Source organism: Anomaloglossus baeobatrachus, chromosome 8, assembly GCF_048569485.1.
Source record: "Anomaloglossus baeobatrachus isolate aAnoBae1 chromosome 8, aAnoBae1.hap1, whole genome shotgun sequence".
Classification (NCBI taxonomy): Eukaryota; Metazoa; Chordata; class Amphibia; order Anura; family Aromobatidae; genus Anomaloglossus; species Anomaloglossus baeobatrachus.
In genome coordinates this window covers 73,877,712-73,898,114 of record NC_134360.1, presented here as the reverse complement: position 1 = coordinate 73,898,114, position 20,403 = coordinate 73,877,712, and the positions used below count along the sequence as shown (strand labels likewise).

General features: G+C 42.8%; 2 protein-coding genes across 7 annotated transcripts in view; one reads left to right on the top strand and one right to left on the bottom strand.

Moving 5' to 3' along the window:
• LOC142249854 (centromere protein P-like) overlaps nucleotides 1-20,403 on the bottom strand; it is a 389,082-nt gene that overhangs the window by 76,724 nt on the left and 291,955 nt on the right. The window lies entirely within an intron of this gene.
• Nucleotides 1-20,403, top strand: part of ECM2 (extracellular matrix protein 2) — a 68,246-nt gene that overhangs the window by 16,938 nt on the left and 30,905 nt on the right. For 4 of the 5 annotated variants that reach the window (XM_075320853.1, XM_075320851.1, XM_075320852.1 and 1 more), the window contains exons 3-4: nucleotides 9,093-9,281; nucleotides 18,732-19,430. In XM_075320853.1, coding sequence (XP_075176968.1) covers nucleotides 9,093-9,281; nucleotides 18,732-19,430 — 888 coding nt within the window. The remainder of the gene's footprint in view (nucleotides 1-9,092; nucleotides 9,282-18,731; nucleotides 19,431-20,403) is intronic. The other variant, XM_075320854.1, reaches the window with a different exon arrangement.

Sequence of the window (20,403 nt, the reverse complement as noted above, 5' to 3'; positions counted from 1 at the left end):
ATGTTCCAATACCCCTGTAGCCTACAACTTCTATATTCATAACATTAGCTTCTTGTGCTTCCCTGATGATGGAGTGCACATGACACCTTACGACTTGTAACCAATCTGTACACAGGGGTCCTCTGTATTAAAACTGTTTAGAATATTTGAAGAATACTGCTAAAAGTTATAAATTATTTTAGATTTTTAAAATAAATAAGTTCAATTGCCATCAGCAAGAACTTGCTAATCAAGATTAAACTTTTTTTTTACAAAACTAACCAAATATGTGGTCTAATGTTAAAATTATACCAAATAATTTTTAGGCCCCATGCGCACGCTGCAGTTTTTGATGTTTTTTTGTGAAGTTTGTGGTGACCTCTTAGGCCCCTTTCACATATCCGTTTTTTGCCCTCAGTCACTGTACCGCCCTGGCCTATCAGGTCATCACAAGGTATTGTGCAATCTGCCCTTCTGCACAGTATCCACCTCCTCCTTGGTTACTGGTCCCTGACCCTGACAAATGTGATGTAGACAACGTCCATAGGAACATTTTTTTTGTGCGTTGAAAAACATACAGTGACGGATCCGTTGTCATCAGTCGTTTGTTGTAATGGAAGCCTATGTGCGCAGGATCCGTCGTCATCCGTCAAATGCTGATCCGTCGACAGATTCCGTTTTTTATATCCGAACATGCCCAGAGGTGTTGTAAATTCACTACTGGTCATGATCTCTCTCTCTCTCATAGGTTCATATAGGTTTTCAATAGCAAATAACCTCTGCCATGAAAAAATAATGGCACGACGGATCCGTTTTTTATATCCGAGCATGCCCAGAAGTGTTGTAAATTCACTACTGGTCATGGTCTCACTCTCACGGGTTCATATAGGTTTTCAATAGCAAATAACCTTTGCCATGAAAAAATAATGGCACGACGGATCCGTTTTTTTACAGTATCCGTCGCATCAGTTTTACCACAATCTGCCACGGATCCGTCGCATCAGTCACAAAACGGATTGTGACTGATGCAAAAAACTGATGTGTGAAAGAGGCCTTAGTCACCACAAATTGCATGCTTTTCCTTCCCCAGTAAAGTCTATGAGATTTCAAATTTGCTGTGCGCACATTGTTTTTTTGTAGTGACCACAGAACTGCAACATGTCAATACTTTTTGCGTTTTTCCCTGTATTTTTCACCCATTGGTGATAAAAACCACATAAAAAAAAAACCCGCATCAAAACGGCACCAAAAACAAACCAAAAACGGTACAGTCACCGGCCACTTCCGTGCAGCATCGCGATCTCCTCCAGTCTGCCGGTCAGCTGATCTGTGTAGAGAGTGGTGAGCACAGCGATGACGTCATCGCTGTGCGCGCCGCTAGTCTCCACGCAAGTCAGCTGACCGGCAGACAGGAGGACATCGCGATGCTGCAGGGAAGTGACCGGTGACGGCTCCACACAGATCAGCGGCACTGCTGCCACCACAGACAGGGGGAGGAGCAATGCTGCATGGAGCAAGGAAAGGGGAGTATAAACGTTTATTGTTTTTTGTGTGATACAGGATACATGCCATATAGCAGGATGAGGGTATATAGCAGGATGAGGGTATATAACAGCATGGGGCCATATAGCAGGATGAGGGTATATAGCAGGATGGGGCCATATAGCAAGATGGGGGTATATAACAGGATGAGGGTATATTCCAGGATGGCAGTATATAGCAGGATGGGGGTATATAGCAGGATGAGGGCATATTCCAGGATGGCAGTATATAGCAGGATGGGGGTATATAGCAGGATGAGGGCATATACCAGGATGGGGTACCTCAGCAGAGAATTTGGGGACATTACCCCATAACAGTGTCAGCAGCAGATCCTCGCCCCATAACAGTGTGTCATGACCACATTTTTTGCTTAAAATTTTATTTTCCTATTTTCCTCCTCTAAAACCAGGGTGCGTCTTATGGTCCGGTGCGTCTTGTAGTCAGAAAAATACGGTAATCTATAAAAAGTGGGGAATTTCTTTAAGCAGAATTTGCTGACAGCTGCCATTTTTTAAGAGGAAGCAAATATATAGACAATTTGTAACAATAATGAGTCTTATAAATCCGCCATACTTTCCTCTTTTGATTGATTTATGATTCTCTTAAATGTAAAAAGTGGTTGACTATAATATAATATTATTTTGTACTGCCATTTAAAGGTTTAGGAATCTTTCCTGTCTTCCATTAAAAAAAACAAGTAAACTCTAATTCACAAAGCCGCAAAACAGTTTATAGTCCCCAATTAAGGATATATTTCATAGTACAATGATGACTATAACAAAAATCTCTAAGAACTGTTGCTAGCAAATTATAGGGTGGCAAACGTGACGGAGAGTTGAGCAACTGAAAAATTACATTGCATGTGTTCTGTGGTTGGAGAAAGTAATGGCAAATACGAACAAGGAGACACTGGTAATGTAAGACATGGGATACAATGACTTCATAATGGACTTATATACTGCAAATTATCCATTGCTAAATTATTTATGGTCAGTTGCCAAATCTAAATTGCATAGCTAGCTATAGAAGGAAATTACGAATCTTCACATTGGATAAAGAATGTGAATTTTTCAATCTGAAACCCTGTTTTGGATGGATTTTAGTTAAAAACTAGTGATAGGTGAACTCGAACTATAAAGTTCGGGGTCCAAACTGGATACCTAGTGTCTGTGCATGGACCCCAAATACGGACAGGAAAGTCTGTGTTACTGTTCAGGTTTGGCCACCCAGAAAAAAATAAAGAAAAAGGGAAAAGGAAGCAAAATAGGGATTAAAGCAGGAGAATTATACTTACCTCTTGGCTGTCACACTGCTTACAGGTCCGCTCATTAACCATTATGAATATGCACTGCTTCCCCCGCCCACCCTCTGTGACAGCGTCTGTGATTGACTGCAGTCAGACTGCCGGCGTCTGTGATTGGTTGCCGTCACACTAGCTGTCTGGGTGCTGAAGTAGAGTGTAAAAATGAATAAATAAATGGAAAAAAAGGTGTAGTTTACACCGTATTTTGATACCCAGATAGACGGGGGAAGCAGTGAATATGTAGGAGACTTAATGAAGCAGTGTGACAGCTGAGCAGAGTCTCGGTAAGTATAGTTGTCCTGCTTTAATCCCCGTTTTGCTTCCTTTTAAAGCCTCTTAACCCTTATGAACACTATTTTATAGCACACAAGTTCGGGTCCCCAAGGAGTCATATAGGGTTTGGGCTCAAGTCCAGTCCCGAACCGAATTTTTTTTTTTTTTTAAATCCAGCTGGACCCACTGAAACCTGCAGGTTCATCCATCTCTATTAGAAATCTCTGTTTTCCAACGTTACATTTTATTACAAATATATAGTGTAGTTATATATTGTATTATATAATTCTTCCAAAATCATAAGTTTAGTTTTAGATATCTTTTTAATTTTCTTATTGTCCTAACTTACATTATCCAAAGTCTGCTAGAGAGGGAACTTCTCTTACTTTCCATTTTGGGTCATAAAGGGGGTCCAGAGTTGTTGTTTTTTTGTTGTCTTCGTGAGAAAACAATGTAAATGTTTAAGTTTTAGATGGACAATCTTGCTCTATAATTTCCGAAATGTATGCAAATCCTCGGGTTTCCTTCTAACCTAAAATCCTTTACATACACCATTTTGGATTTACAGGAAATTAATTACTTACGTCTGATGATAGTTTCAGCATGCTTAGAGAAAGCACATTACAATGAGTGTTTTCTGCCTTCTGCACAGCACACCCATATAAAAGATTGAGGTTACAGGAGAAAAGTAAAGCTATTTAGCCTCCCAACCCAGGGTATTTTAACAGTAACCGTGTTAGCAACACAGGGTTAAAGTAAAAAAAAATAATAATTAAAACCATTTTCATCATCATGCTGTATATTAATTAAATCCATTAAGAGAGGCTATAAATACAATTTAGCGCGATCTACCACAAAACCCTCAACAAATATGAAATAAAATTAAGGCACATTTTTGGTAAAAAAAAAATGGAACAATGAGCTATAATTGATCCCAGCCAACTGTATTTCTTTCAAAACGGACGAAATACAGTAAGGGCTGGTTCACACTAAGCGACAGCGACAACGAGGTCGCTGTTACGTCACCATTTTCTGTGACGTAACAGCGACCTTGTAAGTCGCTGTTATGATCGCTGCTTAGCTGTCAAACACAGCAGACGCAGCAGCGATCATAACCGCGAGAGCAGGGAGCCGCGCACACTGCTTAGCGCTGGCTCCCTGCTCTCCTAGCTACAGTACACATCGGGTTAATTAACCCGATGTGTACTGCAGCTACATGTGCAGAGAGCAGGGAGCCGCGCACACTGTTTAGCGCTGGCTCCTTGCTCTCCTAGCTACAGTACACATCGGGTTAATTAACCCGATGTGTAATGCAGGTACATGTGCAGAGAGCCGGAGCCGGCACTGGCAGCGTGAGAGCTGCAGAGGCTGGTAACTAAGGTAAATATCGGGTAACCACCTTGGTTACCTGATGTTTACCCTGGTTACAGCTTACCGCAGGCTGCCAGATGCCGGCTCCTGCTCCCTACTCGCTTCATTTCGTCGCTCTCTCGCTGTCACACACAGCGATCTGTGTGTCACAGTGGGAGAGCGCCTTTGAAGAAAACGAACCAGGGCTGTGTGTAACGAGCAGCGATCTGGCAGCAGGGGCCAGATCGCTGCTCAGTGTCACACACAGCGAGATCGCTAATGAGGTCACTGTTGCGTCACCAAAACCGTGCCGTAGCAGCGATTTCGGTAGCGATCTCGCTATGTGTGAAGCACCCCTAAATGTTGGCTTGTTTTAGTCTATTTACTTTACAGTACTACAAAAAGGGATTAAAGGAGTTGTCCGACATTAGCTTAACAAACATTTTTGAGTTTATCTGTGCTGTATTGTCATATAAATCACACCTACATTGTTATTTTTTGTTTTCTAACTTTTGTTCCTCTTGAATTATCCCTTTATTCTCTGCAGCTCTTGTTTACATTCAGATCCAGCAAACATGACCACTTCCTGTGCAAAACCTCAGTCAGGGCTGTCACCACCCACCCCAGTGTCCAGCCTCGCCCCCTGCCCGCCCCCTGCACACATTCCCTGTCAGTATTCTTCCCCAGCACCTGACCTGGTATCACTACAGCATTGCAAATAACAGCCCGACATCGGGCTCTGCACCGCACACGCACACATATGGCTCTGCACCGCACACGCACACATATGGCTCTGCACCGCACACGCACACATATGGCTCTGCACATGCACACATATGGCTCTGCACCGCACACGTACACATATGGCTATGCACCGCACACATATGGCACTGTACCGCACACATATGGCTCTGCACCGCACACGCACACACATGGCTCTGCACACGCACACATATGGCTCTGCACCGCACACATATGGCTCTGCACCGCACACGCATACACATGGCTACGCACACATATGGCTCTGCACCGCACACGCACACATATGGCTCTGCACCGCACACGCACACACATGGCTCTGCACACGCACACATATGGCTCTGCACCGCACATGCACACATATGGCTCTGTACCGCACACATATGGCTCTGCACCGCACACACATGGCTCTGCACACGCACACATATGGCTCTGCACCGCACACGCACACACATGGCTCTGCACACGCACACATATGGCTCTGCACCACACACGCACACATATGGCTCTGCACACGCACACATATGGCTCTGCAAACTCCCCCATCCCCATCGGGAACACATGTGGAATACATACTCAACCTTCCTCGGTCCCCGCCGCTCCTGCACGTTCGCGCGCTGTCTGTGCTCTGGCCATATCAGCACAGTAGTGACGTCATCGCTGTGCTGAAGAGAGCACAGACAGCGGGAGGGACAGTGATGAGAAGCAGCCCTGCGCTGCTTCTCATCAGCACTTTCAAATGTATCGGCATCTGTGATCTGCGATGCCGGTATATTTGAATGTGCGATCCTGAGCAGGGGGCCCAGTGCTGGGGCTGACACCACGGCAGCTGCCGCCAGGCCCTGCCCCCAGGTCACGGACCCCACAGCAGTGCAGGGGGAGGTTACTGGAGAGTAAAAGAGGTGCGGGGGAATGTGTGGGAGGGTGCAGGGAAGGGGGCGGGGCTCATCACACTGTAGACACCCAGCAGGGAGGCGACATGCTGTTTCCACATTTGCATGTCAACATGGCCCTGCCCATGTTGACATGAAATGACCGGAAGCAGCAAAATCGCGGCAGGAGTGGTCACATGACCGCTCTGAGTCGGGGGAGAGGGGCTGACAGCAGGGCAGGTAAGTGGTCTCTATCTACTTACCTGCCCCAATGTAGCCCAATAGGGAAATAAAAAAAAAAAAGGTCAAAGAAGCCGGATAACCCCTTTAACCCATTTACAACATCTATTAACTATGCACAGGAGCAATGATAACTGCATAATTAGTGGGTATCTAACTGTTAGAAACCTCACTGATTCTGGGAAAAGGGATCCCGTATCCTCTGTGTCAATGATGTGCATTCATAACCAGTAGTGATGAGTGAGCGTGCTCGGCACTGCTTGGTACTTGATTGAGCATTGGGCTTCTTGGGTACGCTCGGTGCTCGGCCGAGTATTGCGGGTGCTCGAATGTGCCGTTCATGAAACATCAACATTAAACACATGCTTGCTTCACTGAATGTTGTGAGCCTGCATCTCCAGTCTTTGAATGGCTCTCATTAAGGGCGTATAAACAATGTTCTTGGATGTGGTGTGTCCCAAACCCCCCTTCCCTGCCTTCCCTCTAACGGAAATGCTTAGTTTATGGCTGGCTGTATGTGGCCAGAGAGCTGAACTGGCCAGTCATTAACTTCTATTATAGTCGTTACTCGAGTTGAGCCCATTCGAGTGTTTTACCAGCTCGACTCAAGTAACTAGCACCTGAGCATCGTAGTGCTCACTTATTTCGAGCAATGAGTATTGTTCTGCTCACCCATCATTGATTACAACTTCTCCATGTATTCACTGTTAATGGGTGGGTAGTCACACATGTATGTTACTATCCCCAAAGATCCACTAAAGTGACTGGAGCAATGGTTATGCAAGCAAAATACAGCCTAATTCAACCTCCCATTTTAAAAATTAGAGGGAGTCCCAGTGGACAAATACCAGTCACTTATTTCCTATCCAATGGATGTTAATTGTTGAACCTGCCACAATCAACATGCCTTGTTATCAATCTCATGTATAGGGGGTCTGAAGACTGTATAAAATAGATAAGCTAGAAAGGGTTTATTCCTTTTTGCCAAGTGAAAGGAAAATATTACAAAAACATGTTAATCTAGTACTGATTGATAGCAGAGTTGCAATAATCCTATAAACTTTAAGTATTTGTCATTATTTGACCACTCCAAATGGAGAAATTCCTTAAGGAGGTTGGCCACTACTTTTAGGTGGGCTTTGCACACTACGACATCGCAGGTGCGATGTCGGTGGGGTCAAATTGAAAATGACGCACTTCCGGCATCGCATGCGACATCGTAGTGTGTAAAGGCTCGATGATACGATTAACGAGCGCAAAAGCGTCGTAATCGTATCATCGGTGCAGCGTCGGCATAATCCATAATTACGCTGACGCGACAGTCCGATGTTGTTCCTCCCTCCTGTGGCAGCACACATCGCTGTGTGTGAAGTCGCAGGAGCGAGGAACATCTCCTACCGGCGTCACTGCAGCTTCCGTAGGATATGCGGAAGGAAGGAGGTGGGCGGGATGTTTACATCCTGCTCATCTCCGCCCCTATTTGCCGCCTGCCGTGTGACGTCACAGTGACGCCGCACGACCCGCCCCCTTAACAAGGAGGCGGGTCGCCGGCCAGAGCGACGGTCGCAGGACAGGTGAGTCCATGTGAAGCTGCCGTAGCGATAATGTTCGCTACGGCAGCTATCACAAGGATATCGCTGCTGCGACGGGGGCGGGGACTATCGCGCTCGGCATCGCAGCATCGGCCTGCGATGTCGCAGCGTGCAAAGTACCCCTAACATTGATGGTGCATATCCAAAGAGGTGATTCCAGCAAAGGAGTCCAAAAAAATTAATATAAAAAATACAAATTTATTGGTAATAGTTATAAAAATCCTTTAAGGTCACAGACAAGTCCATAAATGAGAAGACGCGTTTTGAACGTCTAGTTCAAAAGGCCCTGTCACACACAGAGATAAATCTTTGGCAGATCTGTGGTTGCAGTGAAATTGTGGACAATCAGTGCCAGGTTTGTGGCTGTGTACAAATGGAACAATATGTCCATGATTTCACTGCAACCACAGATCTGCCAAAAATTTAGCTCTGTGTGTGACGGGGCCTTTTGAACTAGACGTTCAAAACGCGTCTTCTCATTTATGGACTTGTCTGTGACCTTAATGGATTTTTATAACTATTACCAATAAATTTGTATTTTTTATATTAATTTTTCTGGACTTGTTTGCTGGAATCACCTCTTTGGATATGCATTTTCAAGGTTTGGCCGACTTTTTTCTTACCTGCATGGTCCGGATCTAGTGGTCTCCTTGAATCAGGTGAGCTAGATAAACACTTTGTTTACACGTATTTTAACATTGATGGTGTATTCTTAAGATCGGTCATAAATGTCTGATCAGTTGGCGTCAGACACCCAGCACCCCCCATGTACTTCACATCCACCTCCCATTCTAATCAATAAGAGGTGGATGTGCAATAACCGACTGCAGCCACTATCAGTTGACTGGGCAGCTCCAGAACTGAGCATTTACGGCCACCTGCTCCTGCTGCCAGCACCTAGAACAGCTGATTGGCAGGAGTGTCGGGTATGGGACACCAGCCAATTAAGCATTGATGACCTATCCTACGGATAGGCAATCATTGTTAAAGTGATTGCCAACCTCTTTAAATCGGTTCTAGCAGGGGCATCAATCGAGATTGGAAACATTTATAGACCAAACTTTGCCTTGTAATGTGAAGCCACTAGTTAAAATGCAATCCAAATAAAATATCTGCAAGTGAAAACATCAAAATTTCAGTATTATTGCAGTAAGTAATAATTTTGTTTTTTCTCTCTTACAGCCAAGAAAGGTCACTGCATGGTAAATGGCATGGCGATGTATGATAAGGCCGTGTGGTCTCCTAAGCCATGCGTGACCTGCATGTGCTCTAATGGGAATGAGATTTGTGATGAAACGGCCTGCCCCCCTCTTACTTGTCCTAAGACGGAGATTCCCACCGGTGAATGCTGTCCAGTGTGCAGTCAGACTGGTATGGAATAATTCATTGTCTAACAGAAGGTGACCCTCTTTTGCACTATATAACATGACTGAAGTCTAACATCTAACATTAAAGCTTCAATAAAAGTAAAGTATCCACCGCATAAAAGCAAAACAAATGACTATTACAAAAAAAGAAAAAAGAAAAAAAAAAGATTTCCTTTTTTTTGGCAAAAATAGGAAAACACTTCACATCTGTTATGCACAAGACAATAATGTAAAGCCAATGTTCCCGGAGAGTGGCATGATTCCAAGCTTCTCAGCCCAACTGTTACAGGTCTTCAATAAATATTACCAACATTGGGACCTGGTGCATCTCTTGCACCTAGTATTAGTTATGCCCCTGTCCTTGGGATATTCCAGATGCCAGAATTCATAAGCAATTTGTTTGGCAAAACCTGCTTTTTGGGAAAATGTGAGGAGAACTCCTGGCACAATCAGCTGGCAGGGATTGTGACTGATGTTACCCCCTCAAAGCCTTTTAACTGATCTCTGAAAACCTCATCTTGGGCAATTCCTGTAAAAGGCCATCCAACATTTTAGTATTTGGTAGAATTGGTGCAAATTGATTAGCAGAACCTGATCCAGCAGCCACAGCATTAAGCTATTTCTGTCAGAGTCAAGCCCTGTGAACCAGCTTTTACCCAATGGCATAGATCTTCTTTTGATTGGCCAGCGTGGTGCAACATCACATGTGTGTCATGAAGCAAAGATGATGTCATGCCAGCCCAGCAAATCAAAAGAAGAGCCATGGATGCTGGCAGGTAGCAGACGGTTTACAGGGTTCCCATCCGGCAACCACAGATTACTGACCCGGGTGCTCCACCAAGTCTAGGGAATCCATTCGCACGAATTCTAGTATTTCAGTATGTGCACACAATGCCGTACATCCAGTGGATTTTTCAACATTTTATCCACATGCTGCAGAGACAATCTGCAGTGTAAATTCACCAGATCTGTAAATAAGATGTCCAAACCATGTAAATTTAGCCAGCGGATTTAGGCCTTGTACGCTCAGTGCAGTTTTTATGCAGAATTGGATTAGATTGTGGTCAAATCTGCAGGTCTATCTTCATGCCAGCTGTGCCAGGAGGTGCACAAAATTTCTGCACCTAATCTGCAACGTTTGCAAGTAAGCTTTCTTTGTAGATTTTACTCTAATGCAGAAGATCAAAAACTGCTGCAAATCCGCAGCATTTTAGCAACATTTTTTGCCTGATTTGGTGTTGATCCACAGCTGTGAATTTTATACTGCGGAAAACCTACAACTGATCAGTCCTGTCAAGTCAAGACAGTTCCCTTATGGGTATGTACAACGGAGACAACCTCTGTCCTTATGCCCCACTATGGCCCCTGTTCTCAATGAGACTGAATAGAGAGACTTCATTTGACTTGTCGAATTGTAATACAAGAGTTATCGAAGCTGAACCTCTGACAATCAATCCTTAAAAACTGAAGGGGATATTAATAAGGGTATGTGAACCCAGTTCATTTTTATCTCGTTTTTAGTGCAATTTTGGCCTCGAAACTACATGTAAATCCTTATGTCAGCATACTCAATGAGAATCGAAGTTTTGTGTACATTGCTTTTTTTCCCTTGCAGATTTGCTGCAGAAATAAATCTGCAGCATGTCAATTCTTTAGACATTTTTCCACCCCAGAATCCATGAAAATCGTAAGGAAAAAAATGTGGCAAAAAAACAGCAAAATCGTGGCAAAAACGCCCGTTTTTTTTCTGCCAAGAGATGCAGATTTGATGCAGGATTTCACCATCCAATTACTCAGCTTGCGCACATAGCCTAATACTTTGAGAAATCACAATCGTAAGAGGTTGAGGAGTTAACCTCTAACTCCTATTCCATGAATTATATCAAGAGCAAAATTTGTTTAGACTTCTTATACTCATAAAAAATAACTAAACTTTGAGTTACTAGTAATGATGGGCGGACCCAGACTGTAAAAGTCCGGATCCGTGAGAGTTAAAAAAAAAACCCCGAGCACCGACCCTGAGTCTCTCAGTGAACTCCGGGTAACAACCTGGTTCCAGCCACCTGGGCAATGAAAAAAAAGAAAATCAAAGACAAAATTAAGAAAATAAGAATAAAGCAAGCACTTTATACTTACCGGTCTAAAGCGGGCTTTACTCGCTACGACATCGCTAATGCGAAGTCGTTGGGGTCACGGAATTTGTGACGCACATCCGGCCGCATTAGTAATGCCGTTGCGTGTGACACCGATGAGCGATTTTGCATCGTCGCAAAAACAAGCAAAATCGCTCATCGGTGACATGGGGGTCCACTCTCAATTATCGTTACTGCAGCAGTAACGATGTTGTTCCTCGTTCCTGTGGCAGCACATATCGCTCCGTGTGACACCGCAGGAACGAGGAACCTCTCCTTACCTGCCTCCCGGCCGCTATGCGGAAGGAAGGAGGTGGGCGGGATGTTATGTCCCGCTCATCTCCGCCCCTCCGCTTCTATTGGGCGGCGGTTCAGTGACGTTGCTGTTACGTCACTGTGACGCTGAACGACCGCCCCCTTAGAAAGGAGACGGTTCGCCCGTCACAGCGACGTCGCAGTGAAGGTAAGTATGTGTGACAGGTCTGGGCGATGTTGTGCGACACGTGCAGCGATTAGCCCATGTCGCACAACCGATGGGGACGGGAACGCACGCTAGCGATATCGGTACCGATATCGCAGCGTGTAAAGCGGCCTTTAGAGTGGCTGTAATTCTGCTTCCAGGCTGCTCAGTCTACTTCCGGGGCTATTCATTATCCTTCATACATATTTACTGCTTCCCCCACCCACCAGCAGTCCCGGCGTCTCTGATTAGTTGCTGTCAGACACATTGTCACACAGGGTGGGGGCCGCGTCTGACTGCAACAGGAGACGCGGTGACTGCTGATGGGCGGGAGAAGCAGAGAATATGTATGAAGAATAATGAGCGGCCCCGGAAGTAGCGTTAGAGCCGCTCAGATACTCAGTAAGTATAATGCGCCTGTTCCAATCTCCCTATTCCTTCTACCACCATTTTAAAGTGCTGGATTCTGGTCCCATAGACTAATATGGAGACCTGCATCTGGCCAGATATTCAGATGAATTCCGGACCCAAATAATTATTCTTTTTTTAACCCGGTTTGACCCGCAGATCCGGGTACCTGCGAGTCCATCCATCACTAGTTACTAGGGATATGTTGTATCTGTGCTTTAAGGCAGGAGCGGTGCATTCCTTTGTCACCAACCTCACACTTTTCAGACATCTTTTCAGCGATCAGAGGGGGTCTCAGGACCCAAACTCTCACTGATCGGCAGACATAATATGCCTATAAATCATATATATATATATATATATATATATATATATATATATATATATATATATATATATATATATATATATATATATATACACTGGAGAGCAAAATTAGAGAACAATGTGTGATCACTTGCTTTTTTGAGAAATAATGTAATCTACATTGGTGAACATTTGCAGTATTTTTGTAAGGGGTGCACCATGCCACTAGAACAGTGTTTTACAAAAGATCCAAAGTTTATCACCATAAAACCTTTATTTTGTCCAAAATGTGATGATCATAATTAGAGAACAACAATGACTTTAGCACAAAGACTATAACTAAATTTTCTGAAGGTAACAACAGTCACCAACAGTAGGGCGTTTACAGGACGTCGCTGTGAATGACTTCAGCACATCTGCGGCCACAGGACATCACTAGTCTCTCACACTGCTCTGGTGTGATTTTGGTCCACTCTTCTTCCAGTCCCTTCTACAGTTCTTTGACTGTTGTGGGTTTCTAGGCCATAACGTTTGTCTCCAATGAATTTCCAGAGGTTTTCTAATGGGATTAGATCAGGACTCTGGGCTGGCCATTTAATTGTTTCAATGTTTTCTGTTATAAGGACTGCTTTACCCATTTTGCTGTGTGACAGGGGGCATTGTCTGCATGAAAATTGCTGACTGATTGAGTAATGAACGCAAGTAAGGAACCACGAGTTGTTGAAGAAGGTTCTGATACACACTTGTATTCACTCTGCCATGTAGCTGTATGAGAGGTCCAACTCCTGCTGCAGAAAACATTCCCCAAACCATGACACTTCCTCCAGCACCTTTCACTGACTTCTTAACACACTTTGGGTTCAGTCTTTCCCCAATTTGTCAATGAACATAATATTTCCCATCAGATCCAAATAAATTAAACTTGCTTTCATCACTAAAATGAACTGTGGACCACTTCTCAGTCAACACAACATGCTCCTCACCAAAGGTGAGTCTAGCCTTTTGATTTCTTCTGCTAATGAGAGATTTGGTTAGTGCAGAGTGGGCTTTCAGTCCAAATGCTCTTTAACGTCATGACACTGTATGACGAGACATATCCTTACCCTGTTCAGTGCTGAACTGGAGAGCAATTCCAGCTGTAGTGTTGAAACAATTATCCTGTCCTCTCTTGCATTTGTCTTTAGAGGGCAACCAGCCTTTATGGGGGACTTCAAAGAGTTTGTGATGTTGTAAAGAAGCAATATTCTCAAAATCACAAACTTGGAACAACCAACTTCTCTTGCTATGGCTGATAGGGTCACCCCTTTGGCCTTCATCTGGACAACCTGCTGTCGGAGGATTTCAGTCACTTTGGAATGGCACACCATTTTTGCAAAGTTGGTGCAAACAGGAAAGTTAGGCTGCCATTTAAATAGTGTTTGTCAGATGATTAAGGAAATTAGCACCAGATGCCAGCTTAACACCAACAACTTGCAGGTATCTCAAAGCATTCTCTAATTTTGATCCGTGTCCTTTTTCATTTATCTCATTTACATTTTTATTATGTGCTTTTGAAAAAATTAAATTTAGGAAATAAGCTTAAAATACTGCGAGTTTACGCATTTTAGGATATAATCACATAGGACGACACAATTACCGCAACATTTAGGAAATTGTGTGTTGTTCTCCAACTTTGATCTCCAGTGCATATAAAAGTAAATACAAATAATATTTTAGTTACTCTTTAAAGAATTAAATATTTGCATACTTTGAAAAGAGTGATCACTTACATTATTAGTAGAGAAAAGACAAACAAATACAATTTCATCAGTGACACAATTTGCAGGTGAGTGATAGAAGCTTTATTCCTTATCCAGAGTATAATCAGCGCTTCACCGGAGGCTCGATACTGTCTAACACCTTATCATTATGACTCCTGTTAACACTTGCACAGTATTTTTGCATGGTACCAAAACTCACATTTACATACATGTCAAGCCAATGTAAAAGACTTCACTGAGCTCTCTGTGAAGTTATAGTTTCTGGAGTCGAGAAACAAATTGGTTTTAATGTATGTTAGTAAATTTATTAACCAGTCTGCAATATAATTACAAATGACAATGACATTATTTCCCACAAATATCAGCCCAGTAGGTATGTACTTATATGAGAAAATGTTCCAGATAAATGGAATCTGTTACCACTTTGACCTTTGTAAACTGTTAATATGAGCATACAGGTTATAGAATGCTGAAAAAAGCCGTACCTGTCTGCCTCATATCAGATTCCTTGTTGTGGGAAAAATCATATTTTATCACTTTATATAAATGAGCTCTTCCAGGCTATGGGGCGGATGCTGCCTGGAAGATAACTCCACCTCCAGAGCTTATTTATATAGAAGGGGCAGTGTGATGTGTAATGTGTGGGATGCTGCAAAAAATGTGTTTGAAAGAAGTCAAATTTCATTTCTCCTGGTTTGTGTCAGTTACTTGTGTCACACTGGTTACATCCCTTTTATTTATATTAAGCTCTGGAGGCGGAGTTATCTTCCAGGCAGCATCCGCCCCACAGCCTGGAAGAGCTCATTTTTATAAAGTGATAAAAGATGATTTATCCATAACAAGGCATATGATATGAGACATAAAGGTATGCCTTTTTCAGCATTCTATAACCTGTATGCCCATATTAACATTTTAAAAAGGTCCAAGTGGTTACATAGTCCCTTTAAAACCTACATATAATAATAAAAATAATAATAATAATTATTATTATTTTAATTTATATAGTGGCAACATATTCCGCAGCATTTTACAACTCTCTTACAAATTAGCGGAGACATGTACACGTAGTTAAACAGTTACTGGAGGAGTGAGGGCCCTGCTCGCAAGCTACAATCTATGGGGAAATAGGGGCACACAGTAGGTAGAACATACTTGTCATGTATAGTCAATAGCCGTCATTGTAATAAATAGGAGTTTTCTTATAAAGTTGCATGATCCGCTCATCAGACAGTATACAAGTGCAGTTACCAAGTGCCACTGGATGCATGGAGGATGAGGAGACAGATGATTAGGAGGGAGCAGATTGTGATTAATAATTAGAAGTAGGGAACAGGGGAAGAGTTAAGTGGGCTTTACACAACAAATCTAACGATGTGTCAGTGGGGTCACGTCGTAAGTGACGCACATCCGGCATCGTTAGTGGTGTTGTAGTGTGTGACAGCTACGTGCGACTGCGATTGAACGTAAAACCGTTCATTGCATACACGTCGTTCATTTCCTAAAAATTGCACGTCGGGTTGTTCAATGTTCCCGAGGCAGCACACATTGCAGTGTGTGACACCCCGGGAATGATGAACAGATCTTACCTGCATCCCGCCTGCAATGCGGAAGGAATGGGTGGGCGGGATGTTTACATCCCGCTAATCTCCGCCCCTCCGCTTCTATTGGCTGGATACCGTGTGACGCCGAACGTCCCTCCCACTCCAGGAAGTAGATGTTCGCTGCCCACATCGAGGTCGTATGGAAGGGTAAGTACGTGTGACAGCTTTTAATCGATTATGCGACACAGTCAACAAATTGAACGTGCCGCACATACGATGGGGGCATGTCACATCGCATACGATATCGTATGCTTAATTGAAAGGTGTCAAGCAGGCTTTAGATTAGTGAGTAATGATGATAAGCTTGTCTAAAGAGATATGTTCTTAAAGCATGCTTAAAAACATGGGGCTAGATATTAGTCAGAATGTCTGGGGTAGTGCATTCTAGAAAATTGGTGCAGCACAAGAGAAGTCTTGCAGATGGAGGTGCAAGGTTCAGATTATGGAGGATGTTAGTCTTAGATCAGATGCAGAGGGCACTGGTAGTGTGATAGACAGAGATGAGATATAAAGTGGTTCAGAACTGTGGAGTGTTTTGTGGGTAAGAGAGATAAGATATTGTATTCTGTAGCAGATGGGTATCCAGTGTAATGACTTGCACAAGCTGGAGGCATTGGTGAAGCGGCTGGACAGAAATACTACTCTGGCTGTCACATTCAGGATGGATTGGAGAGGGGCATACTGAATTGGCATGAGAAAAAAAATACGTTGATCGTCACTACCCAATAGAATAATATTGGACAGAGAACTATCCAATAAAACAATGGATAGCCTGTGTTCATATTATACGCTTGTGTGAGTGCAGCCTTACTCACATAGATAATATACTAGTGCAGTGGAGTATCTAGGCTGCCAATCTTTGACTGACAGCCAATTAGACCCTACCTCCAGCAGATCTTATACTCTGAGGTGTATGGCAGACACAGAGGCCATTGTTAAGCCTCCTTGCTCAGTTGTTAGCACTGCAGTTTTGCAGTGCTGGGGTCCTGGGTTCAAATCCCACCAAGGACAACATCTGCAAGGAGTTTGTATGTTCTCCTCTTGTTTGCGTGGGTTTCCTCCAGGTTCTCCGGTTTCCTCCCACATTCCAAAGACATACAGATAGGGAATGTAGATTGTGAGTCTCAATGGGGACAGTGTTCCTGATGTATGTAAAGCGCTGCGGAATAGAATATGTTAGCGCTATATAAAAATAAAGATTTAAAGATTAATAGCAAGCAACTTTTGGCGCTGCAGGGATACCAATGATCTGACATAAAGAGCGATCGCTTTTTCTCAAACTCCTCACATGCCACTGACCCTATGCAATCTTTCAGTAGCATTTGAAAGGTTGAAGTGCTAGGTTCAGAGCTAGCTCTGGTTCCAGCACACACAGGAGGAGCATAGCTGTGGGTTATAGCCCGTTCATGCTGTGGATGGCATGGGTACAGCTTCTGTGACAATGACATCTGAGGCATAGTTGTATGCTTGATTATAATAAACTAATTGTAATTAAGACATATAATTACAGCTTTTTGTGGGAAGGGGTAAAGCTCATAGTTCTTATGTAGAGATCACTTTTCAGTAGTTGTTTCAGTATCAGCACAGGCAGGATTGCAATCAAAGATAATACCTATATAGAGTAGTTCACAGTAGCTTAACCCCTTCCCATCCCTGTGCATTGACCTTTCCCCAAATCAGAGTATGCCTGGAGAACTTTTTTTCTAATAAAAGCTAATGAGTCAGAGCCTGTCTATTGCCGTCTATGCTCCATGTAGCTGCTGTAAAGCCGATTAGCTAAATGAGGCCAACAGTAGCTTAGACAAGATGGCCTCCCTCATACTCCTCTAAAGAATAAAATAATAAAATCCAAAGTCAGAAAGTAAAAACAGATCAAACAAAAAATATATTTATCACTATTTGGGCTTAGCAATTAAAATAATGTAGGTGATAAACTCCCATATAGATATGGCCTACTTGATGGGTAGAGTCTTTAGTAGAAGACAATCAATGCCTACAGGATTCCGAAATCACGTGCATCCAGGACCTCCATTGATAAGTCAAATAATTTAAATAATGGTCCTTTTTAAAATTTTCCATTATAAAAGACACAAATGTCTTATAGTCTAAGGTTTTAGAATATTTTCACTCTTAGGCTGGGGCCACATGAGCGTAGGGCATCCAATGCGAGTGCATCAGATGCGATAGCTAGCTCCCATATCACTGTGATCCGATCCTGCGATCGTATCACAGTTGCGGAGGAGAGAGAGGGATTAATCTCCCTATCTCCTCCATTGCCAGCTGATGCGATTATCGCACTGCACTCCGGTGTCATCCAAGTGCAGTGCGAGGTTTCACTCGCCCCATAGACTTGTATGGGTGCAAGTGAATACAGACTGAATTCCACCTACAGCATGCTGCGACTGTTTTCTCAGTCAAAATTAGGGCTGAGAAAAAAATTGCAGATGGGAAGGGCCCCATAGAGTAACATGGGTTCGGGTGGAATGTGATTTTGTTATCACATTCCACTTGATCCATTTTAGTCACCGTGTGTCCTTAGCCTTATGGTTCCAGTTTCTCTTGATCCTAAATCAATATTGTGTAGTATTTTTCTCTACAACTGAATAGCATCCACACAAAGTACATCACTGGAACATAGTGCTGTTAGATCTGTCAGTAATCTCATGTAGAAATTAAATTTAATTTTGATATATGTTTGTGGGAATAATGTAAAAAAATACTAACTCAACTTCTCATCTATTCTTATATTCTCTCCTTTTCTCTATTTGGGTCACCTCCCTATTTAAGTTCTTAACAGTATTGCATGGGACAATGTATTTGAATTGTCTGGTGATTCTCAAGAACCAATTGAACCCAATGATATAGTTCTTAAGAAATTACCCCACACCCTCGAAGAAATGGATGAGCTACTTGGGAAGGAAGAGAAAAATCATGAGAAAGAAAAACCTAAGGCAAAAGTACCAAAGCAAAAGAAGAAAAAAGTAAATAAAAGGCCTCAAAAAGACAATACAAATGATGAGGAAGAACGTATCCAGGAAGAAAGAAGAAAGGCGTATGAAGAAGAGGAAATGAGGATTGAGGCTGAAGAGAGACGCAAGTCAGAAGAAGAAAAGAAAAAAAAAGAAGAGCTAGAAAAGAAGAAAAAGGAAGAAGAAGATAGGAGAGAAGAGGAAGTGAACCGATTAGCAATGGAACGAAAACAGAGAGAAAGAATAGAACAGGGCTTAGAAGATGACGATGATGATGAGGAGGAGGAGGAAGATGATGATGAGATCGATGATGAAGATGAGGACTACAATCTCAGAGGTGATGTCTTCAGAGTATCAAGAAGACGTATTCCAGGTTCCCGCAGGCCTACAGAAATCCATCATCCTCCACTGCCTCCTGGTTGCTTCATCTCAGAAATTACAGTCAGCTGTTCCAATGCTAAACTGACCCGTGTTCCTCCTATATCGGACCCTGATGTGAAAAGCTTGGACCTTCTCGGTAAGCAAATAATGCTAAAAATGTTATACATAAGGGGTCAAGATAAGTGGGTGTACAGATTCTCTATTCCAATGCTAAGGGGTTTGTGTGTGTTTTGTATTAAATGTTGCATAGATATGACTGAATGTCAAAATACTTTCTTGCCATTATTTCAAAATAAGAGATCAGGGACTTGGTAGAGAGGGAAAATTGTTCCTATCCCTTACTTTTTACTACTGGTGGGGACAGTATGAAAAATAACATCAACAGGAAAACATTTCTACAAGAACTGATAAGTTCATTAAAGGGAATCTTTCAGCAGGTTTTTGCTATGTAAGCTGAAGACAGCATGCTGTAAGGGTTGAAAAACAAAAAGCAACTGTGCTTCTCTTATCAGTGTGTGCAGTTGTTTATGTAACGTAAAGGATTTATTACCCTGTGGTTACCATTACAAGACTAGAAACTCAGGTGTAGGCCAGACCAACACGTTCTCTACTGTGATTGATACCTCATAGTCAATGTACAATCCCTACTGAGAACCTGGTGTGGGCAGGACAGCTCTCTCCGCTCTTCTGTGTTTCTAAATCTAAATTCTTAGATTGTTTCAGAACTGCTGCACCCAGTAATCCAAGTACTATACCATTGGAGTCAGAATCTCTTTGCCTACATTATGTTGCTGTCATATGAGCTAGCAAAAACCTGCTGATAGATTTTATTTAAATGTGATGTAATTGGTCTAGTGGGAATACTACTATACAATAATCTATCAAACCAAATGAGTAGCAAAGTAAAAAAAAAATAAAATATCCTGCTACTTAAGTTATGTCGACATTAATATTGGCGTTAATGGGTAAACTACTAATCCAGCCAGACAAAATAAAAAAGATGAGACTGTAACCTATGAATGACTGAGCATTGATGATATCACATCATTAAAGTGCACCAATCACTAGGATTTTCGTAAATAACCTAAAGCCAGTGCTATACTGGCACT